General features: G+C 36.9%; 1 protein-coding gene across 6 annotated transcripts in view; it reads left to right on the top strand.

Moving 5' to 3' along the window:
• NFIB (nuclear factor I B) overlaps positions 1–25,249 on the top strand; it is a 263,106-nt gene that overhangs the window by 209,956 nt on the left and 27,901 nt on the right. For 4 of the 6 annotated variants that reach the window (XM_017732878.1, XM_017732877.1, XM_008632561.2 and 1 more), the window contains exons 7-8: positions 10,318–10,449; positions 12,783–12,967. In XM_017732878.1, coding sequence (XP_017588367.1) covers positions 10,318–10,449; positions 12,783–12,967 — 317 coding nt within the window. Of the gene's footprint in view, positions 1–10,317; positions 10,450–12,782; positions 12,968–23,425; positions 23,593–25,249 lie in introns of all 6 variants that reach the window. The other 2 variants (XM_017732876.1, XM_008632558.2) reach the window with 2 other exon arrangements.

The following is a 25,249-nucleotide window of genomic DNA, read 5'->3' as shown; positions in this document are numbered from 1 at the left end:
TACAGTAAAATCTTGCTCATACCAGACTCTGCTTTCAGTTGTAAAACTGTCCTTTTGCTGTTAGCTGTCTTCCTGTCATAGTACTTCCAAAAATGTTTTGATAAGATTTCCAGATGTTGTGCTTTATAGTCTGTTTTGGGGCAGCTGTGTCTTTGAAGATGTAATTCTGGCCAGAAATAAGTAAGCATATCTTAAAAATAGTAACTTTATAGCTGGCATACTCTTGGTAAAAAACAATCCGCAAAGAGTTATGTTACCAATCTGATATAAAAATATAACCCCCCCTCTAATTAACCAAAATTAACATTAAAAATAAGTTTTTATTATTTTACTCATTTAATTCAGATTATTAATCCCTATAGAAGAGAAGAAAGTCTTATGAAGCTGTGATACTGTCCTGGAGGTTTACTTCATCGGTTTGCGAAAAAGTTTGTGACTATTTTAAAAACATATGTAACCACAAGAGTATGCATAACTGTTTCAAAAATAGATTTAAAAAAATACTGTATAATGACAGTGTTTTTTACTTTGGAGACATCAAGTCAATGTGAGAAGATTCTGTAGCTTGTGCCATTATTTTTGCTATGTTGAAATACTTAAAATATGCCTCTATTTGCATGATTTTTTGCAACAGGTTTGAGGTTTTCTGATAGAGCAAATAGGCAAGTTTATAACTGCAAAGATTTCTCCCAAGACTTTTGCCATTAGCCTTTCAAGTAACCAACTGTCCTCCAAAAATCCCCCAGTCTCAGAAAAGGAAAAGTAATCTCTGAGAATGGTATTTACTTAGAAGTAGAGGGCTAACACGACAATTAGGATTTCAATGGCTGTGTCTTCTGTCAGATATTGTGCAAGTTATTTTTTCTCTCTTGTGCCTTGTTTCTTCCAACTTGATGTCTTAATAACTTTGATGATGTCTGAATCATGTCTTACAATTCCATCAAGAAATATATCTACATCTAAAAAGCAATTTGCTGTAGATCTCTTCCAGTCTTCCTTTCTCCAGGTTGCTGTTACTGAATTCTTTACTGTGTTTCTATGTTAAACAAAATTTTGAGTTCCTGCGCTAGTAAGATTTTGTGAGATAGATGTAAGTTTCTGCCTGAGTAAAATTGATGAGTGTTTTAAAAATTTAGAAATTTTATGCAGTAAAAAAATAAAATTCCCCTCACAATTTGGAAGAGGAAGTTATTAAAAATCTAAAAACCTCTAGTGACTAGTGCAGTGGCTAAAGAGTATTTAGGGTTTAATAGGCTGCTAACTGTTGGTGAACATCTTGATTTACTAACTGGTAAGTAAATCAGACACCTTTTTCTTAACTTGTAAGGAAACAGGAATATCAGAAAAGAGAAGGACAGTGTGTGCATCTATGGCTTCCTTTCTGAAAAATGGCTTAGCAAAGTTCATTAACATAATTGCAGACAATTTCCGTATTTCTCCTTGAGACCTGTTCTACTGTTATAGTGTTACAATGCTATGTACATTGGAAATAAGTTAAACAGTTGTCATCAATGCATACTGTTCATGATAATGAGAGATTCATGTGGATTTCCATAGTAGTCAGGTGTCTGGAAATACTGAATGTCAATATACAATGAAATGAATTTTAATTTTACATTTTCTTCATCATGTTCATTCTCTTACACCTCACCTCTACCAATGGTCAAGAGTCAAGATGCCATCATTCCATTAAAACTGAAACAGCTGGACCATCTTCACCTGTTTGGCCAGCATCTGTTGGACCCTCCACTTCTCAGGTCCCAACACCCTTTGTTGGATACCCTTCTTCTGGACACTTGTCCCCTTTTGCTTTCTCCCCATTCACTGGACACTCCTTCCCCATTGGGGTCCTTCCTGACAGCTCTTTCTTTCTTGGGTCTTCTTCTAATCAACTGTCAAGGATGGATATTCTCATTTCTGAAGTGAGGGAACTAAAAATAGAAGTGGTTAATGTAGTCCAGGAGTTGAAAACGGTAACAGAACACCTTGGCATTTTGTGTCCTGTGTTGGACAGGATTTTTTTCCAACTTCTTCTGAAGGTTAATGCTTTAGAAACACACTCTCCATCTAACTCATCAATTCAGCTTGCAAAAGTTTACCTTGATGAATACCTGTTAAATAGCATTCTGTGTTTTTATTTAGTCTGGGTTCTAAAAATCCTTGTATGTCAAAGTATATTTGAAAGCTATTTGTGTCTTTTTAGTAACTCGTTACTTCTACCTTTGTATATTTTATTATTTTAAAATACCTTTTAAACAATGTATACACACATATACTCATACCTCTCCTATCTATGTATCTCTATATAATACATAAAATTTTCTGGGTTTTTAACTAGCAAAATATGACTATTTTAATCACTGCAGTCAAATACTACTGCTTGATAAATTTTCATAACTTCAGATTTGTAAAGCAAGAGATACTTTTCACCAAGACTAACTTCTGAAAGTGTATTTCCACATTAAATTCTTAGCCATGGCTTCTGTGAGCCTGTTGGCTGCTATGATGCTGAAAACTTGCATTATGGTAACGAACAACAGCCTTAGCAAGGAACTGGAGGCCCAATTTGAGTTCTCCTTGTTCTTCCTCATTACAGAACAAGATGCTGGTAGAGTTCAATGAATGAACTTTGTCTCCCTGTTAAAAATAATGTTAAATGCTGTGATGGTTGAATCTAAGATCAATAGGTACTTGGTTTACTTTTGTTTTCTGTAGTGGGAATTTTACAAGAAAAGCTGCTGGTACCTGAAATAGGTCAAACATTGTTTTCATAAATATGAAAGACGTTTAAAGCTTGAAAGGCACTAAGTATAGAAAAATAGCTGAAGGATTTCCCAAATGCTTATTTAATGAAAATACAGAGAAAGAAAAAAAAATCCATGAACAGAATAGCAAAAACATTACCTTATAATGAGTAAGTTGCTTTACCTCAAGAAAATTTACATCCTCCATTATTGAGAATGATGTCAAGTTTATGCTCTCTTCAAAAAATAAAGCAACAAAGATTTTATCTGTTCTTCAGTGTTTAGAATAGGTTTAGACAAATTAACAACTTGTTTGTAAGTACCTTCAAGTATCCAGAACAGCAGGTGAGGAAGTTTTTATTCTGGACAGAGCAGCGACCTGACTTTTCCTTCAGACCATGAGCACTTAAGTTTCTGACTGAATGAAGAGTATCAAAATGTTTAGAAATATAAACAGAAAGACAAGTAGAGTTGGAGATGCAACAGGAAGCATACAAAAAGGGTTTGCTATTTTTGTGTTCCTGGAAATGACTGTTGTTTGCTCAATAAAGTCACTGTAAAATATCTAATGACAAGTTCTTTGTCTTTTGTTTTGAAAAATATTTTGTGGGAAGACCTCTCACTTGATATTTCCTCAGTGTGATTAGTGAGTTGAATACACTCAAGGTCTCCCATACAGATCAATGAATGACATTAGTGCAAAATAATATTTTTCTTGAATTCATGGCACTTATCCTGTGATGAATTTTATATCATGGCAACGTCCTGTTATCTGGATGGTTTGATTTGATTGAAATTAGTGATAAAATGAATGTCTTAATTCAAGATTTGTCCCAGGAGCTACTGTGGGTAATTTTCCTCTTCCAATTTTGATGAATAAGAGATTTAGTATTTTGAAACTGATCAGCTCTTATTAAAATTTGTAGGGTATGTGTAAGTCTGCATAATTTAACCTGTGTGGTACAGAATATCTTCATCTACAGAAAGAAGAGGTGTTAGTACCTCCTGAACCATAGACGTCTGCAGTAACTTTTCTTTTTCCCAGTAATGGTACTTCCTTCAGATGAAAAATATTAATTTAACTCAGGTATTGTAATTTTGGGGGTATCTTTCTCTTTTATCTTTATTCATAGATTCTTTGTTTCTGTGCTGTGTACATAGATATGTTTGAAAAGGTTCTCTTTTTTACTGCTTTCATACAATCTGTATCAAACTTGAGCAAAGTAGTAAATGTCAGTGTGACTGAAGGATTTACCTCCATTCAAAACCATTTCCCAGATGGATCAACAATTAATGTAGCACACCTGTTAAACTATCCTTAACTGTAGCCTGTGTAGACTATAATAGTAATAAAAAGGAGATTTCATAATCTGAATGCTTCCAAATCAACAAATTCCTTCACATTAATTTATCTCAAATAGCCCTTTAATCTTGCATTAGAAACTGGAAATACTGTTGTGACTTTTGCAGTTATGGTTACAGTATTGATTTTATTTTCTGGCCAAGGTCCTGGGAGTCTCAGCATTAAGGGGATGTTACAGCTGTACATTTTTCCTTGAAGTCTGGATGACTTTCTGTAGGATAACTTAATAAATGACTAAAATGTACTCTAAAGTCTTTATAACTTGTTTGGTTTTTTAGGAAGATTTTCTCAGTCTTCCACAATGCTCTTCTATCACAGCTATATACAGGAATCACACCTCTTAAAAATGATTCATAGACGATAAAATGGCCCAGTCTATTTCTGAAGTGTAAAGATGTACAAAAATGCACCTGAAGTACACTGGAGATGCTTAAGGGTTTTTATGGCAGGGCAGAGTTCTTGGAGCCTAATGTGGCTTTTTTAATGATGGTATATATATTTGTTATAGCAACCCAGTATTTTTGGTCTGATGCCTTTTATCTCTATTTCCAAAGTCAGCCTCATTACTTGCAGTGCCTTCAGACCATGAGCACTTAAGATTCTGACTGAATGAAGAGTTACAAAATGTTTAGAAATATAAACTGAAAGACAAATACAGTTGGAGATGCAATAGGAAGCATAAAAAAAGGATTTGCTTTTTTTTTTTTGGTCTTCCTGGAAACGTTGTTTGCTCAATAAGGTCCTGTAAAATATTACCTGTAATAAGTTGTCACCCCACTGAGCTCTGTGTTAGTCACAAGTAATTCCCATATGACATCTGATCAGCTGTGTTGGTACAGAAGTGGTTGGATAAACTGAGTGCAGCCGTAGGAAGACGTGAGACAGGAGAGGCTGCAGAGGTGCAGCTGGTCCCTGTCGGTCGCTGTGAAGGTGATGGAGACCTTCTCATCTCCTTCCAAGAGCAGCACACCATATCCCAATGATCTGCATGATGGCACTTGCATCTTGGGGCTCTCACAGCAGGACAGTGGTTCTGGTATGAGATGAGGGTGAGGAAAGGTGAGGAAGGTTGGCCAGCTTTATGCCAGAAGATCAATGCATGGGAAAAAAAGGTATGTTTTCTCCTCACAGGAAACAGTACAGATATGGTAACATAGTCATGCTGATTATAAACCTTTCCTGGGAGTTGTACTGGTCCTTCGTGATGAGGAGTGGTGAGGTGTGTTTAAAGGATGAGAATGAAGAACTGCTGCTCACAGTTTTTGCAGGACAGCATGCCGTAGTTTCAGCCTAATCTTGGTGGGAATAGATGTAAATTTTCATAGACTTAGTCTCCTCAGTATGGCAGTTGATTACTTACATGTCATATGATACTGTCAAACAACAGTTATGGGATTAGGTCTATATGTCCTGTCCTACAGCTGGACATTTTTTGAAATTACTTTGGAATGTGGATGGTTTTGGTGCCCACATATTCAATATTAATGCTTTAATCTGACCATCACAGCTTTTGTCATCCCCTCTTTATAAATGGCCTTGAAAATTAAAAATTTTTTAAAAAAATTAATTTTAGGAAATGTGTGTGCAGATTTCCCAGTTACCTTAGTTTAAATGTCCATGCACTAGATTATACTTTCCAAAAGCTAATGCATATAATTTTAACAGGAACTGTACTGAGTTGTTTTGCTTTCTGTCCATAAACAGCAGGATAATCAGTAATGCAATGGAGAATTCCAGTAGTCCAGCTTTATAGAGCTAGTCACAAACATCAGCAAAGAGTGTCCTACATTCATTTGTAAAGGGACTTATCTGGGTTTTCCACCCTGCCTCCCTATATTCCCCCTCCCCCAGTATGCTGGGAGGTATAAGGGCAGGTAGGTAAAACCCTTCTGTCTCTTGTCCAAACCCCTTTCTGCTGAAGTAAAAGAAATCATCAAGGTAAACACAGCCCACAGAATGTGACTGTTGGCAATGGAGGACAGTATTCTGCAAGTTCATGTGGGTAAGGAAGAGAAGAATGACATGTCTGCTCCAACTAAAGGGTTTTTGGCTTTTGTGTTTCAGTTGCATGGAAGTTCTTGTATCACTTTCTTCTCTTATGTATATTAATACTTATAGAACAATGCAAAATAAAAAGCGTAATTCATTGTAAGACTAACGAAAAAAGAAATAATTCAGTTGCTCTTGCAAGTAATTTACTCATTTTGCTGTAGCTTTTCTGAATTTCAGTATTGTTTTTGTGTTTTTCTTGACAGCTTACAATACTGAAAATGACATTGGTAGAAATTCTAGTCTGGTTTCTCTTCCTAGGTTTTTCAATACAAATCTCAAATGATGATACATTGAAATGGCTTATCTGTTGTGAAATGGCATAATAGCACAACAGAGTGTTTGATTAGCCTTGGGCATGGTTCCTGATGGGAAAACAGGTGTCACAGTCTGGTAGACTGGATTGTGTAATATCGGAGGTGTGCCTGTGAAAATAACATTGGCGCTAAGTAGGCTGATTTGAAAATGGGAGGTTATCAAAGCTTCATACACTGAAATATTCTAATGTAGTACAAAATTTTCATATGTAAAATGGTTTTCCACACTTGATGTAGAAGTAAAAGTAAAACTGAAATGAGCTTTTAAAATGTGAAGTAAAACAGATCAGTCTTTTAAACATGAAATGAGCAACTCTTTCCAAACCTTGACACTGGTCCTAGAGTTCAGAACACTCTCAGTTGCTAAGCAGTATGCATGCAGCTGCATGACCCCGTTGTTTCTCTCAAAAGTGAGTACAAAGGCCTTCACCTTGAGAATTGCTAAGCGTCTCTGAAATTCATAGCACAAAATTGACCACGACTTGTTTGTTTCGTTTTATTTTGTTGATTTTCATTCTGGAGAAGTTCGATTACCAGAATTAAATTTTTCATGGAAGTAAATACATTTTTAGGAGGCCTTGTCTCCTGTCCAAGATAAAACTTACAGTGAAGTGGAATCAGACACCAACACGTCAAGGATTAGGGCAGAGATTTGTAAAAGGGAAGTGCTAGTTGCAAAGACTCATCTCTGTCTGATACAGAACAGGGACTCTTAGCCAGTCTTTCTCTGTTACAAACATCAAGTATCTCAGACACCCAGCTGTTCAGGCACATCTCTCTTTCTCTCCTATTTATTCACATATCCATATAAAAATGTGTCTCCATTCCTTTTCTTCTTTTTGTGGAGAAGATAAATGTATTAAAATGTTTTGATTTTCAGGATTCTCAGTTTCCATCCAGCCCTGGTGCCAAGTCTTTAGGGCAGATATAACTAAGCCTTTTTTCAATAAGTGAGAGGTGGTTGTGGTTTAAAGTCACTCACTTGTCAGTATTCAGTGTTAGGTGCCTTATTTAAATGCACAATTGAGAAACACATAATGCTTGTAACGTTAAAGGAAATATGATGGAGCTCATCATAAAATTAGTGGTACTGGCTCTGCCTGTGTGAAGTGGCTCTACTCCTTCTTCACATGTACAGGTGTAAAGCAAAACAAATTCTCCTGAGCACAGTGGGATTTGTCATGATTTTTTGTCATTATAAAGCTATCCAATATGAATTCAAAATTTTACCTAAGTTTTCACATGTGCTTCACACAAGCACATGTGAAAGTGTACCTGCCAGAGGAGGTGGAAGCAGTGAAGAGTAAGCCTAAACTGGATATGATGTATGTAGTGTTTCCTGCTACCAGAAATAATCCCAAGTACCACCTCTGAGAAAGAACAGTTCATTTAAAAGTGTAGCATGGAAGGAAGGATGACTTATAGCTTAACAGGGGTGCTATGGACTCCATAGTTTTTGTCCTTCACTGTGGTGATATATACCGTAAGTTGAATATGGGTTTATCTTACTTTCTCTGGAGGCAATTCTACACTAGTGAGTTGTAAATAAATATTTACAGATTATTGTTTTCGAGAGTGTACCTTGTAAACAAAGACTTGTGAAACCAAGCAGTACAAAATATATTAACAAGAAGAGCTCAAGAATTAAAAGATTAAAAGATATTTAATATTTGTTTATGGATTCTTCTAGCTCTGCTCATAAGCATCTCTCATGAGCAAGAAAGGAAAGATGCTATGCTGCGGTGGTGACCAAGAAAGCAGGTCAGGTGTGCAGAAACAGGCAGGTGGATGTTTAAACTTGCCCTGGGTCACTGTTGGATTCCAGCTGAGTTCTCCTAACAGGGGGCTTGCCAAGTGCTGTGCCAAGATGACATTCATCCAGGAACTGCCTGGATGGCAAGCTGCTTCAGACTGAGGAAGAGGGTCTTTGCTTTCATGATGAATTTGCCAAAACTCATGTCTCATTAGTGTTTCCTAAGATTCTTTGGAAGTGAACAACAGTTTAATTAAAGGCTGATGTAAACATGTTTCTGCACTTTCCCTGCAGCATTTTATCACATTAGAATTGATCAAAATTGTTGCCTTGGGCTGTCTTGAACAGCTATACATCTGGAGCACCATTTGTGCAAGCTGCTGATGAACAGGCTACATATGCTATCCTTCACAGCAGCTCTTCTGACTTCCTATGTAGGCAGATTTACCTTGTTGGAAGATGAGATGTTCTAACTATTTTTATTTGCATAAGCCCTTTTTACTTTGATGTGATGCTTTAAAATGTATAACGTGCCACTCATTTGGGCACCTGTGTCCTGTATCTCCAAAGTTATGAGAATACAGGCAATAGCGATTTGGAACAGCACTGAGAATTTCACATATGAAGAACATTCTCGGCAGGACAGGACACTGTGTCTGATTAATTTTGACCTTTCAATGACTTTGTCCGAGTGCTTTTGGCATCTTTCTGCTTTTCATCTGTATTTAGGATTTTTTTCCAAAAGTCTGTTTTATTTTCATACTCAAAGTAATAAGGATTGGAATCCCTTCCCGAAACTTTAAATCAAATAAATCCTTTTTCAGCAGCATTGTTGAAGATGTGAAATTTTCAGGGTATTCAGGCACTCATCAGCCTCAGTACTCAGGATCAAAATGGAGGGTGAGAATTGCAGGGGGATGGTGGAGTGTCACAGGCAGAGTTTGCTCTGGGTCTGGTGCCAGTGCCTGTGCAGGGCTGGACAGCAGGATGGGGCAGAGTAAACAAGTGGACTCTCAGTTTCATGTGTCGTGCTCTAAGTATGCTTTTCATGGTGAAAACACACTCAGGCTATAGCCAGTTCAGAAAGCATTAGTCCAATTTTGTCCCAATAAGACATTCACATTTTGCAGGCCTGTCTTAGCAGAATAGAGTGTGCCAATATTAAAAGGGTCAAAAATCCCTTTAAAAATAACATGGTCCATGTAAGAAAGTCAGCTGCAATGACGGCCTCGTCCAGTAAAGTGCTTAAGAAATGACCTTTGCTTTGAACATGAGTTAGTATCATTGACTTGAAATGGAACTTGAAATGGTTGCAATATTGATGTCTGTCCTATAAAACAATTGTAATTACATTTGAAATACTTTTGTGTGAAGTCCAAAAAATGGTGGTCAATTAATTTAAACTTTCAGAAAAAATCTAGTGTTTTTGCTCTGTGAAATATCAGTAAGCTCAGTAGAAATTGTACATTTGTCCCTACTTCACATAGTGAGCTCTAAAGAGAAGTTTTATTGGTAGGGAAACTGGAAGGAAGAAGTGACAAGACCCTTCCTGAGACACAGAAAATATGAGATAGACAAGTTGAAGTGTCCTTTGTTCTTACGGAGGTTATGTTTTTTCACTACAGTTTTGGGAAGAGCAAGGGATAGGTTTTGAAGTAATAAAATAATAAATACCATAAACCAGCATGTGTATGGCAGTTACCCTACACACCTGAGTGTAGGTGTTCCATTAAAAAAATGCAATAAAAATTAAGTGGCTGTTGAAGGAGCAGATGATTTGGTAACATTCTGTGGAGGTGAGAAGAATCTAAGGAAGTTCTAAAGACAAATTTCTCCACTGTTTGACTTTTCTGGTATGAAAGGAATGTAGTTTCTGTTTTGCAGGACAAGGACCTGTTAGGACATTCTTTTTAATTCTCAAGTTTGAAAGAAGTGATTAAAAATTAGCTTATTCATCATAGGCGAGCTGGATCATCATACATCAATATTTGTGCAAGAGCAGTAAAAAGAAATATCTTCAGTCCATAAAATGATGTGTCCTGAGACAGGCTTCTCAGCTAATGTCACTGTTACATTGTTTTTCTATTGTAGATATGTCTTCTCCTACAATGAAGAAACCTGAAAAGCCTTTGTTTAGTCCTACTTCTCCCCAGGATTCTTCATCAAGACTGAGCACTTTTCCCCAACATCACCACCCAGGAATCCCAGGAGTTGCACACAGTGGTGAGGGTTATGGAGGAGGAAATAAAACCTCCCTGTTCATTTGTTCTGTTCTCCTTTCCTGTAATCAGATTGTGATGCATTTTTTCAGACTTTCTTAGAGACCTAATCCAATTTATAATACTGGTGAGAATAAAAATGGAAAAGGTCGGGATATCCTTGCAGAAGTGTTCATTTAACTGTTCAGGTAATCTGACTGCTGGAAGTCACTAAACAGGATTTAGGATTAACCAGGGAATAAAATAAACTGAACAACGAATGAAGAAACTGACAGAAGAAAAATCCTCCCTGTATTTTGTCCTTTCACCTAAATCCCTTTTTTAATTATTGTTGCTATTACTATATTTTATTTGGATACCAGAATCAGCAGGATTATACACAAGAGAAGTCCCCACCATGTTCACCATGAGACACAATGAAATAAGTAGCAGTGCTTCTTTTGAGTGCTGAATCTAAAGATGTAGACTGCTCATTAAGTATTTTTCAACACCTGTTTTCTGAAATCATTAGTAAATCCATAGTAAAAGTTCACTTAAAGTGAGGAGGAGATACTGGAATATGACAGAATGCATGTTGTTTTGAGGGTTTATCAGTAATGACAGGGAAATTCCAGCACCAGGGCCTGTTTGGTTTTAGAGGTGAGACTTACCCTGGTCTTTCAGATGAGGACAGAGTCCTCAGAAGCATCCCCTCAGCATCTCATCAGATCTCCTTATAAACTGCATGTAAAAGTTTTAATTTCTTGAGCGGAACTGACTGTCTAGATGAGTAAAACAGATTTGAAAACTTCTTTTTCACATGCAGTTTTGCTTTGAGGAGTTTCTGTTTTATTTTTCCTCCATGATTTCAAGTGCCTCCCTTTAAATTAATGTGTAAAGACTATTTTCCCCTTAAAGTCCACATATTTTGTATTAAAAAATGGTCTTGGACTCATTCTGGTCTCTATGAGGTTTCCACTAGCAACAGATACTCAAGCACATCGGAGATGATGAATGAAACGGAAGGGATAGGTTTTTCTTCATTTGTGTTTGTTTTGCAAACGTCTGACATGCCAGAGCAGTAACTACTATTTTAGGTTTAAACTAAGCTTGGTGGGGGTGTTATTAAAATGAACCTGCCACCAAAAAAAGAAAAAAAAGATCCTATACTTATGTGTATATCTTTAATTTAGAGTATAGTTTTTAAATACTCATATTAGAGTGACAATCATAACCTAACCTGTGGCTGAACTGTTTACTTGCTGGGAAACCCCATTTTTATCTTTGTAGCCTGATCTATTATGCCAATGAGCAATGCCCAAAAAAGGACTTGTCCTTTAAAAATTAAGCTGAGGAAACCCAGAGATGTGAAATTTGGTCCAGAAGAGCAGTGCTGGTGCGCTCATGCTGATACTGTAGACAACTGTTGGAAGAGTTTATAAAAGACCTTGCTTTACAGACCTGATTTTGTATTTTTCCACTAATGAAAATGGAAACTCCTTGTCTCCTCTCCATTTCCATTGAACTAAGTACCTCTTTTTTTAATACACCAAGAATGTGCTCTCTAGCTGTGTAGTAAGGATGGAAAGTGTCTTCTTGTGCAGTGTGATAGAAGAAAGCTCTACACTTCCAGACTGACAGCTGCTGGGCAGCAGAAAGACAAGCTGTACCTTCCTTGCACTGTGAAAACAATGTCAGTTGTTTAGATATTGCACACAGTCTTTAGATAGAGAAGTGTATGTTTGCAGGGAAATAAAAGAGAGTGAAAAGAATAAAAATGGGTAGGGTAGATATTTTTATTGGATGGATTGGTTTCTCAGGCCCTGATGTTGAATGTTCATTATCATTTTCATAAAGGTCAGCAAATATTTGCAGCAATATTGGTGAGCAGATATTGCCCTGTCCCCAGATGAGGCAGGAAGAGTGCAATGCAGTGAGGAATCCCTGTTTCTTGGGGCTTAGTGATTTTCCTCAGTCTTTGAGTGCTGTAAATAAAAGTGAGGGCTTTATTAGATTTGGTTTTTTTGGGCTTCAGATGGGAAAATTGTATAATTGGAATATATTTTATGCTGGAGAATGACTCCTGTTAAAAAAAAAAAAAGAAAAAAACTATAATGGCATTACCCACAAAACCAAAACAAGATAAAATATTTATGATTTTGAAAAAGTTGCTCTTTCCATTTCCTGGGATAATCTGAGGGCAGGACCTGTAAATTTTTCTATTAAAATGCCATAGCGCAGGAGTGCAATCCATTGATTTATAACTGACTTTTTACTTTTCTTGCTGTAACACAGAGGTGAAGAATTTTAGAAGAAACAAGATGCGAAGTAATTTTAATTTTATTTTATCTTCTCCAGTCATCTCAACTAGAACTCCACCTCCACCTTCACCATTGCCATTTCCAGCACAAGCTATTCTCCCTCCTGCCCCATCTAGCTACTTCTCTCATCCAACGATCAGATATCCTCCCCACCTGAATCCTCAGGATACTCTGAAGAATTATGTACCTTCTTACGACCCGTCCAGCCCGCAGACTAGCCAGGTACTGTAAAATTATGTGACCCCTCCAAAACAAGTCCTGTGAGGAATGTGTGTCTTCTAGAGCATCTAGCCTGGTACCTCGCCAGTTCTGGTCTTAGAGAAATGTGGGAGCTGCAATATATGTGATACAACTTATCCTGTTCATCATGGTTGAATAAAGGGTACAGGTTAATCATATTTACTTACTTTTCCTCTGTCAAGCATAAGAAAAATACTTTACTGAATGACCTGGCAGCAGCAAGAGGGCAGGTCCTGGTCCTGCACTCCTCCTGCAGGTTGGGCCACCAGAGGCAAAGCTCCCACTGCAGGATGCAGGAAGGAGTGTGTACATACATACATATGTCCATACATGGACATACAGGTATATTTATAGACTGGTAATGAAAATAAACTCTGGCAAGTTAGTACTTGCCCTGCTCCATAGGCACTGATATTTCTTTGCATAGTGAGCACAGCACAGCCATACAAATTCTTTTTTTCTTCCTTTTGTAGAGAACATCCTGTAGCAGATGCGTTCCTGGCAACTGCACCAGTTCAAAGTTGTGTCTGATATTGGAAATTAGCATGTTTTTCATTAGTGAAGTAATTTGTGAAGGACTGTGTGCAGAACTGCTTTCCATGATAGCATCAGCACACAGCATTACCGTGTGATCTGCACTACAGGATAAACTGCAGTTGAGACTTGGTCTGTCAATATCTGGAATATGTCCAGTGTCAGTGTAATGTAATCTTTGCTGCTCAGGCTGTTATTTTTTTGATGCCTTGTCTGAAAGGCTCTTGTGGAGCCCTGGTGCTTCTGTTTTAGCATGTTTTTTTGTAAGAGCCTTGGGTATGTAAACTGAAGAGGCAGTGGTCAGGTTTTTCTTCTCCTAAGAGTTAGGTTCCTTTGAAAGGACTTCCTTAACAGGGATGAAGGGGTTGCTATGACAGCATTTTGTTTTGGGCTTCGTTTGTTTTCTTTTTTTTCACTCATAATGACAGGCCTTGCAGCATTCATTTTGGACACAGCAGCAAAGGAACTTGAGACTGAATCAAACTTTCTCTGTTGAATAACAGATACGTTACCCTTTGGACTGTGCAGAAGGTCATCATGGCTATTGTCCTCATGGGCTAAATCCCTGGTCCAACTTCATGACTTCTCTGTATTTAATTAAGAAAAAAAAGGAAAAAAAGTGGTTCCATAAAATAAAAATTTTCTTTGAAGAGACAAATCCTAGCTATGTGGGTTTTGTTCGTTACAGTATTACTGAAAATTAAACCAAAAAGTGAACATGGAGTGTGTTGACTTTAGAATACAAATTGCTATCTGCACATGGATTAAAAGTCTTTCAATCCTGTATAGCATTTTTTCTGAGACTCAGCTGGGAATGTTGCATGCAGGACCTGATTTTAATTTGTGTAAAATTTCCATGAATAACAAAGTCTAATTAAGACACCCATTAAAAGTCCTTAGCGTTAATTCAGAGCGGAAAATCTCAGAGTTCTGTTGGATTTTTTTTTTTAAACTGATGTCTTAATTAGGCACTATTAAGGGAAAAATTATGCAAATTAAATCAGGCCCTTACTGTTATGCATTTCTTTAATTATTCAGTGCTTGTTTTACGTACATTTTGATTTCTTATATATGTTAAAGAGCAGATTAGGTGATAATCTCTCTGGATTGTTCCACGTTCTGCTTTGGATCATTACTGAAAAAAACTACAGCATCTAAATGAAGTATCTGACTTTCTTTCAGTTGAAAAATGTGCTGTCTTACGATTTTAACATTGGGGAGTATATTCACTGAGCAGGAGCTATGCTTTCAACTTTTTGCCCAACTCTTTTCCCTTACCTCTGGTTGAAGAAATAATCTTTTGACCTTAAAAGATAAAATTTTACTCTGCTGATTTTTTTCAGCATAGTAGCAAACTGAGAACACTTCATATTCTTGTATATTTAATAGGGAATAACAGACTTAACTAGCCTAAATTTACTACTTTCATCACTTTTCATAACCTTTTTATTAGGGTAATTTTTTAAAATTTCATTTGACATTTGATTTAGCTCCTGACAAGAAGGGATGGGGTAAATAACACCAACTATGCAATTTCAGTCATCTGCATCAGCTATTCACCATAATTTATTATCATTAATCACTATTATTAGTGGAATCTTTTAAAAATATAATTCTTTAATGTTCTTCCCTAAGATTTGCTGTAAGTTGGAGTAGTTTCATGCCTAGTCAAAATATCTCTGAATAGAATAGTTAAAAGTTTGGCTGTGTAAAGTAAAACAGCAGGATTAATTTTTTGCTTAGGAAAAGAAGAAGCAACTGTCTGTGAAGTTTCAGTGACAAAAGGGAATTGTTCTGATACAATGGCATGCTTTGAGCCAAACCAGTTTTTCTTTCCTAAATAAAACATGAGTTTTTATTCAAACAAATTTAATTATTATAAAATGCAAAACTGCATCTGTAGGAATAGCACATCAAATTTAATTATACTTTCCCACCTCAAAACATACTCATTTGGATTTCTAAAGGAGAACTATGATGATAGTTTTAATTTAGCTGTAGAAAGGATGTATACCCTGACAGCATTTACCTAAAATGAACTGTTCCTCCTGAACATCTTTCAGTAATACGCTAATTTAGATTGTTACGACAAGCAACTGAGATGCCTTGTACTCCCCACAGCAATTTTGAGATTAATTACATTACTGCTGCACTGATTATAGTGAGACAGTCATGCTATTCAATGGAATACTTCAAGTAAAATTAGTTCAAGGATATAGAGCTCTCATAGGTTTCCATGATGGGAAGCACTGGGCAATTTTCCTGACGTAATGTTAAATAGTCCAAATTATGTGTGATGAACAGTCAGGAAGTTCAAGCAGGCCCTTTGGCTGCAGTGAAAAATGGTTCAACAATGGATGATCCTAAACAAAAGAGAGCTTTTCATGAATATCTGCTTTTTATCCCCTGCTCAATATGGAGAATAAACAAACAAATGTACTGAACAGAAATGGACCTTGTTAGATATAAAGCTGGACTTGCCTCAAGCTAGTAGTCTGATGAGTTCCCAGGGTTTTGAGAACGGCTGCACTTTCCACTGATTTAGAATTTCAGTTGAGCCCTTTTCACTATACTTATTTCAGTGCTTTTCCTCTTAGCTATGTACTCACGTTACTGGTTGAGATTGTGTGTGTGAGTATGTATCTGTATTATGATGGGGTGCAGATATCTCCAATTGATACTGATTATTCAATGCAAGTTTCAGCAAAAAGTAATTGATTGATATGTGTCTAACCCACCTATGGTGTTCATCCACCTAGAGTGTGTCAAGGTTTTCAAAGCTACCACAAATTTCCAGCATGTATTTCCTTTTTGAATTATTCCAGATGGGTGCATCCTTTAATCCTAGAAAATATTACCTCCTTTGTGTCTGTGTACACAAGTACACACACACACACACGTGCACACATATGAAATGCATTATTACTCAGAACTGTATGAATCATATACAGTATCAAAATAAGACTTTCAATGAGCCTGAACAAATCATCAAGCACAACATCACTGGTGTGGATGAAATCAAAACCAAAATCTCCAAACTTAATTCACCTTTGAGTTAAATGGAATAATTTCCTGGTCAAGGTGTGGTGAATCACAGAAAAAGTATCAGCAAGTGTGATGAAGGAAATGGTAGTAAGGCAAACAAAACAGTTGAGGTGAATCCTGCTGATGAACATCCTGGTATCAGTGAGATTTTTTTTTTCTGACTGAACCAAGCAAACAGAAGTAGACAATCTTCCAAGCTCTTTGACTATACTGTTTACCTATAACCTTAGCTCAAATGTTGTGATATTTTTGATGATATATGAAGTTTTCATAATATGGTAAAACTAACTAAACCTGATGGGAGTTAAGTATTGGACTATTTTCTTCTTACAAGCAATGGCTCACATGTGTTATATACTACAGGCTGAGTGAACTACTCCGTATTTGCAGCATATTTGACTGCATATTTGACTAAAATTCCTGGATCTGATAAAACATAATTTATTGCAGTGTGGGCTAGTTTGCAGCTTTATCTTTTTGTTGGTTTTATCTTTGCCTGAAGACAGAAATATCTGAGGTGCTTGAGAATAGCTGTTTCTGGAAGCTGATGAGGCCACTTATTTTCTTCCTGTAATTGATTGGGATGTTGATCCTTTTGTTCAATGAAAGGCACATTCTTCAGGAATACCAGGAAGACTGTTTGTCTTACATTCTTCAATACCATAACTACAGTCATTTAGTGTTGAGGAGGGAATCTTGTGAGGCTCTCTTTGGGCCTGTCAAAGTGTTTCCTGTTGGTTCTTGGGAAAGTACTAGCAGAATAAGCCAAAAAAAGCAAAATTGTGTGCATGTGGTTTCTTTGGTATAACTAGCACCTCTTTCTATTTGTTGACATTTAATAGTTTTCAGTTTCTTGGGCAAGTCCTTCCTTGTAAGTTTTAAGAAATTACTGAAGATTAAATAAGGCAATGTGCAGTTTTTGGTTGTGATTGGGAGGCAAAGAATGAGAGAGTCCTAGCTTAAAACTATCTACTGACAAGGTGTTTTAAGATTTAACTGCAGTTGTAAATTATTATTTTCTATCTAGTCTGCTCTAAATGCATAAGTCTCCAGAGTGCATGAAATGCTATGTAACATGAAGATATTTTTGAACATTTACCTACAAAGAGAATTCCTTTCCCATGCTTCTGTCACACAAACTTACACTGTAGTTAAGGCAAATATACAAGAAAAGCTGTGTTTTTCCTTTTGCTCGACCTGTTGACAAATAACTGGTATTGTGAGCTCACAGGTGAAGTTGTGATTCAGGCTGTAGGATTCTTGACTCTCTTATTATATCCATGTCTGAACGTGTATTGCTGAAACTGCAGTTGCCTCAATTTCAGCAGCATTAGATCAAGAGAAAAATTCATACATCAGTTCATCAAATGAATGAAGGCCTTTCTAGATTGAAGCCAACACCTTGATTTCTCATAGAGAATAGTACAGAAGAGATGTTGTCAGTCAAGAGCAGGAAACAGCACGTATTTTTCTAAAACTAATGTTTCAAACAGACAGGTAGCTGTGTGCCATACCACATGAAGCTTTGGTCTGGCATTTCAGAGTGAGGTCTGTATAAGCTGTGCTGTCACAATGAGTTACTCTGATTCTTAATATGGAAACTAGGGAGATTCATTGCTGTGAAAAGTGGTAAGGGACACTAAAAGAGGCTGAAGTGCATTTCTGTTGCTGCCATAATGTTCAATAGCAGAAAGGGAACCTGTGTAGCCTTGCTTTGTGTGAAGCAAATGCTTTATGGCACCCACCAGGTTCAAACTGCCCTACAGTATTTTCTACAGTCTCACTGGTGGTCCTCTAGTAATGCCATTCCCTTATGTTTAGCAAAATCTCAAAAACATCATTATTAGTCAGACATATCCTCAATAAATTAAATATGTGTTAAAATAAATAAATATGTGTTTCACACATTTCCTGAAACTGCCTGCTGTACCACTGAGCTGTGTCTGGTGGGAGAATAATATAGCCATTCTATTTTTACAGATGATGGAGCAATAGGGTGCTCTAGATAAAAAGGAGAGGGGGAAAGTTAGAAAAATGAAAGATATTTCTGATATCTTTCAGTTTTAGTTTTTCTAAAATATTCATCACTCTCTGTGGGCACCACAAGCACAATGACGTGGGCTCAAAGACAGAACCTATCAGCTATGATCTCCAGGTTCACAGACGTGTCTAATAGACAATTTTTAATGTAAGGTATTTGTTATGGGAGCAGGGGACCAAAATACCCAGAACTGGATCTCCTATAATTTCGCCAACAAAATTAATTCAATCAGCCTTCTCAAAACTACATTGCTGTAGGGTTTTACAGTGATATTGTTCACCACAGTATTGGAACGTCACCATTTCAAGCAACTGGAATTGTTGAGAGGATGGCTAACAGTATTTCCAAATGCATGGTATCCAGTTTGACTAAACTGCATTCATTGCTTGATCACCTGGCTATGATATGGTAATACTGTGAAACACAGAACTTCTATTAAAAACCTGTGTTTGAAGATGCAAATATATTATTCTCCAAGTGTAGTGGTTAGCTGCAGTAACATGATTTTTTGTTAATCCATGAAACTTCTTTCTGAAACACCTAACAGAGTATCATATGCCACTATATCTAGGACATGCACAGATTAATATGATTTCTGGCCTTTTAAAATTATTTGTTTGAAGGTGATTTATACTTAAGATTCCAAAGGAAACTGGATTTATTTTATTTGGAATTCAGAAGTACAATTACTATTATTTTGTAAGGAAAAAATAAAGTTCGTATGTGAACGTCAAATATATTTGATAATTTAAGCAATAAATAATTGACGTGAATTTTTTAATAGATGTGTCAAACTTCTGTTATGTTTGGATAGCTCATCTATAGATGTTAGTAGTTTCTATTTCATTATAGCATCGGGAATATTTTTGTAACACTAAAAGTAGTGAACTATATGACAAAACTCTGTCCTGAATTGTAATTAACTAACTAAGGTTAAATATGCCGATATTTGGGCAGAAGTCTGAAAGGAGGTTGTTTAATAACTGATTATAAATATGTTAGAAAATCCTATCAGGGAAAAGAGGTGCAGTGAATCCTGACTTTAAGAAAGTCCATATTCCTATCTGTTACAGGTTTCTGTTCAGACTTCAGACCTGAGGATTAAGATAAAGTGTGCACAGTGCACACCGTCAGATAACAACAGCCTGACATTCTGAGTTATGTTACAGCTGTGACAGCAAATACAACTTGTCTTTGGCTTTGGGCACATAAATGAATTAAACTGTGGCAGTTCAAGATGGTGTGGAATTAAAAAAGCTGAAAATTTTAACATCTGAAAATCAAATTAGCGTCCAATCCAACAGTAGAAAAATGTATACCTGCATAAATAAGGGCTAAATTTCCTAGACCTTTGTTGTGTTTGCTTCTTTTCCTCACAATTTTTCCAATGCACAGCTTGTTTATCTAACACAGCTACCTCTATGGCATTTGCTTGAGGTTTGTGCCTCAGGCATGACCTTTGTGAACCCATCACACAGACATATTGATGCCCTATTTGGTGGTAACAGTTGATTCTTCGCCTGCAATGCACTTGTCTGTAAGAATCTCTTCTGGGAAGCTGGAACTAGAATGTAGAACTTGTTTTGTATAAGGACAAAATTAATTTGTGTTAAAGATGTACTGTAAGAATTTGCACTTGTAATTCAAGTGGATACTGTCCAAATAAATACGCAGTTTCCATGCTAAAACATTGTTTGATAGAACTGTAAAAAGGAGAATGGGTCACAGAAGTTCTTTCTAGCTGCCAGTTTTCAATAAGGCTATGAAGGGTGTGTTTCTGATCAGAAGGTTTCCCTTTTAGAACTGAAAACTTAAAGCATCTCAGAGGATTTGGGACATTCAAGAGAGCCAATGTTCATGAGCTTGTACTGCTATCAATTGTTGCTGTCTAGACTTTTATTTCAGAAGCTTTTAGTTTTGTGCTTCCAAAGATAACCATAGAAGTGTGAATTGAATATAAACTGATGCAGCACTATCTGCGTCAATCTGAAGATATTCTGAAGCAATAACTCTGAGACAATGATGATGTGTTTTTTAGGATTATTATTATCTTAAGCTGCAAACTAACTGTGATAACTTAAATACCAGTTTGGTTAACTGCTTCACTGTTGTTCACTGCATGGAAGAAAAACAAATATGGATGTTTTGTGAAGGCTTCTTATAACAGACATTCCTCCAATAGAATTTTGGAGAGTATGAGAGTGCTATTCATAAACTCTGTTTTCAAAAGTAACACATTAATGAAAAATGCTGAAGTTTAAAGAAAAATTCAAGTGTACCATTTCCCATGACAACCCTTGTCAAAAGGAGGACCTTGATTTACACTTCAAAGACAGCTAGGATTGTTGAAGAAGAATTGTATTTGTAAACATCACACCAGGTATGTGCTTACCTACAAATGGATTGCAATTGCATTTGAAATCTAATGTGCAGCGTGTGAAATCTTGGAACCATAAGAATTAGACTTACTGAAGTAACAAGTTTACATTGTTTTCACTTCAGAGGTTTCTTTTCTGTGTCTAGCAGACCTCAGTGTCATTGTAGTGTGTCTGCACCCAGTTTTACATGTGAGACAGGTACAGAACCTCCATTGAGGAGGAAATTTGGGGCATAAAATAAAAGAAATGCAGGCACTTGGTGTGGGGCGTCACAAACTGCATCTACTGAAATCACTGGTAAATTCCCTATGGGTGTCAACAAGGACAGGATTTCACCCTCTACTTGGATGGAGCGGGGTGATGTACTGCTATGCTGTTATGTGTCTCACAGGGAAGAACTTGGTTTACAACAGAACGGGGTATAAGTATAATCTTTGTCTTATAACTGAACAAGGAGTGGGTTTCCTCATTTGGATCATATTTACAAGGGCAAAACTGGGGTCCACATGAGCCACTGGATTCCTGTTGGCTGGGATCACTACAGTACACAATATAAGGTGATACATTGCTGTAAATCATCATGGTCTCCTGTGACATTCTAATTTATTTTAATTTATTCTAATTTATTCTAGTCTGTCTTTGGAGACAACTGCTTTTGTAAGGTGATTATACTGTCTGTTTAAATCCATATCTTCTGTCTTAGTTTAAATAGAAGTTTATCATTTTGGTAAGAGACTCTCAGTTACTCTTGTGATGTTAGCACACCACATAAGATAAGGCTCCTAAGGTAGCCTTGTGGTTGCAGGTCAGCAATTCCACCTACAAGCTACCAGATGCAACTGAGAGGTGGTATTCCCTCCAGCAGGCTGTGTGGACAGCTGGGCTGCCAGGACAGGAGAAGGGTCTTGCCTCTGCAGCAGTCTCCCTAGAAGCATAGTGAAGATCCAGTCCAACTTAGTGAGCACGTCTTACTGACAAGAGTTGTGTCTAGGGAGTGACTTTTTCTCATTAAGAGGGGTTTGCCACTCATAATTAGTGTACATTTTTACGGTTATTTTTCATTGTAAGGCTTTTAGAAAGGGGAAATAGTCAGCTAACTGCTCAATGTTCCTATGGACACCAGACTGGTTTCCATTTGCACGTACATCTTCTAGTGTTTTCTGCTAGATTAGTTTTAGATGTCCTAAACAAGACTCTCCCCTGGGTGCATTTGCGAAGTCTAGTAGATCCTACAGCCAGGAAGTTTCTTGTGCTATTAATTTTAAGTTTCCTCCTTCTCAATTTCATTCCATTACCCGAAGTATGTATTTCCTGTATTTTCCAAATAATTCCTTCCTCTTCTTTGTGTTTATACTTCTCACATACTTGCAGTAATTGTCTCAGTCCAGTTATTATTTTATTACCATAGTCATGCTTGCCTCTTTTAACCTTTCATTGAATCAGTTGAATTGCATCCTTTATCAGTCCATGTCTTTATCTTAACTTGACAAGATCCTTCTGATTACAAGATTCCCAGTATTTCATGTTTGTATGGCTCTTTTAAAATACTTGTGACTCATAGAGCACACAATCAGTTTAAGACAGAAGTTATCAGCCACAGTTGTAAAAACTACTTACTACATGCTAGTTTTTATTTCAAGTTATTTACTGTTGGAGTATTTGCAGTCATGGAGAATGTCTAAGGTATGTTTAAGCACTGGATAAACATATATTTACCAGTCAGCTTTGCCATATTCAGATGTGCCTATATGTAGGAATATTATATTACCTTGATGACCTGTACCTGGCATAAGGTCATTTGCAGACTGCCTCTTGCATCTATGAAAGAGGTGTCATTACTTATTACACTCTTGACTTGCAAAGTTCCCGTTATTAAACACTTCTGTGTTTTTAGTAGGTGGCTTTTAGCCAGATGTTATGATGCATATGTTATAGTGCATCGTATCCAAGCCTTCTACCCTACTCCCAAGCACGTAAGTCGTTAGTTAGCCTTCCAGTGAGAGTAATCTCTGTGGACAACTGTGGTCAAGTCTTGGTTACCCTCCAAGCCAGAGTGGTACGGCATGTGAAAACAGAGGTTTTACATCAGTCATTTGCTCTTAATACTTCATACATTAGGGCCTATGCCTGGTCAGTTTACTTCTGCTGTCATGGGATTTTGGTTCAGAGACACAACATGAACAGCAAATATATTTTGAAACAATCTGATGCATGTGCTCCCAGGGAGGAAGAATGCTTACCAAAATGTACTACTACCTAAGCATGTACTACCTATCTGAGAAGGGACCTGCCTTCACATGGAAATTCATAGCCTATTTAGAACAGCACATTCCAAAACGCAGGTGCTGTGATGATGGGTAATTCTGGAAAACTCTAAGATAGGTAGGTTCCTTAAACACAATGTGTATGTTTCACAAGGCATTCTTTTGGTTTTGTTTTGTCGCCTAACAGCAGTGGTCAAGTAGGAGCGAAAGTGCCTGGCCATTTTAATCCAGTTTTGGCACCCTCTCCCCATCACAGTGCGGTGCGACCTGTGACCCTGACCATGACAGATACTAAACCCATCACTACATCCACTGAAGGTGAGGCATCTTCACCTACAGCAACCAGTAAGTATTTCTTTAGGAAACAAAAAATGTCCATCAAGATTTGGTATGATTTCAAATTGAGGCCAGAAAAAGGCGCCTTTTCCTACTATTTGACCAAGTGGGTGCTCATCATTTTACATGGAGAGCAAACATGATCTGACTGCAAAGCTTTTCCTCCCAGAATTTGCACCAATGGATCATGTTACATGAACCAAAGTCTGTGACATGACAACCAAAACAAAAGGGAAAAGCCTGCATATTTGACCACTATTCAAGGAAAAGAAAATATGTTTTTTCGTCTGAGGTGGACATTGTTAAGACATTGAGAAGCACACCCAGGCAGTAAGGTTTTACAATGACCCACAGATGAATTCCAAACAGGGACTGGATAATTTGCTCCTCAATGAACTTTCCTACAGAAATCAAACCTTGTTACAATGCATACTGAATCCGAGCTATGATAATTGCAAGTTAATTTAGGTTGTGTCATTTTTAGCAAAAACAACTGTTGTGGCAGAAGAAAATTTTAATTCCTTGTAATTGCTACCAGGGATGGTAGATCCACTGTTTGTGTTTGTCTGGTTTTTTAAAAGAGAAAATAACAAACTCGAAATTCAATGTTTTAAGTTCTTTACTACTTATAGGATCATGTTATTTATCCTATTTTCTTCAATGGAATTGCAGTTTTAGAAATAAGGAAAAATATCTAGACTAATTTCTTCCCTTCCAGGTATTCATGATCAGTGGTGCAGAATGTTGCTTTTTAGTTGTGTTCTGCATTTCTGTTGTCCTTGAACTTTTATTTGGACTTGAGATGGCCAGTGTTACCAATATTTATCAGAGTGGTGAAGATTTTTAGGAGGCACTTCCAGATTTTTGGAAAAACCGTTATCAGTCTTTACAAGTAGTAGTCTCTTTAGGGTCTGTTACATTAAAATTACTTGTTCTAGACCTATTTAATATTTGAACTGCAAATACAGTCCCTAACTGTTGGTCTGTCATTAATGGAGACTGTATGCTTTTCAGGTGTTATACTATTTTAAACCTTTCCATTAGAATCTGAAGCAGAGATGAGACTCAAATGCGTTAAGATGTAAAGGAGGAAAACTCTTTAAGCATTTATTATAAAAGGGTAGTAGTAACTTTTGGAGAAACTACTGCTCAAGTATATTAAAAAAAAATTGTACAGGTAGATTTATGGAAGTATTTTATCTGCCCTTTCAGTATATTATTTTTATTAAGAGGTAGTAGAGTCTATCTGTAGTCCCACTGGTGATTTGTGGTACAGTTTTTGCACCTTTTGAGATGAGTTAGTTTTAGCAGCAAAGAAGAAGCTGTTGCTCTGAACATTTGCACCAAAACAGAAAACTGAGGAAACTAAGTATACACTTGTATAGTTTCAAGTATTCATGGTTTTATTCTGCTTTGACATGATTGTGCTTGGCCTACATATCTCTCTTAGATGAGGTCAGGGTTTCTGGTAAAAATGCCAAAAAGGACACAGTAACTGCCAGAACGGTTTTGGGATGATTTCTGGCAATCTGACCTTTATCATTATAGGAAAGCATACCTAATCTGTCCATTTTCCTACTACCAAGGGAATTATTTGGACTATATTTTCCAATTAAATCATCGCCCAGTTTCTTGTGCAATTTATGGGAACTTGAATACCTGATTC

This window comes from Corvus brachyrhynchos, unplaced genomic scaffold, assembly GCF_000691975.1.
Source record: "Corvus brachyrhynchos isolate BGI_N302 unplaced genomic scaffold, ASM69197v1 scaffold194, whole genome shotgun sequence".
In the NCBI taxonomy this organism is placed as follows: domain Eukaryota; kingdom Metazoa; phylum Chordata; class Aves; order Passeriformes; family Corvidae; genus Corvus; species Corvus brachyrhynchos.
This window is presented reverse-complemented; position numbering and strand designations above follow the sequence as displayed.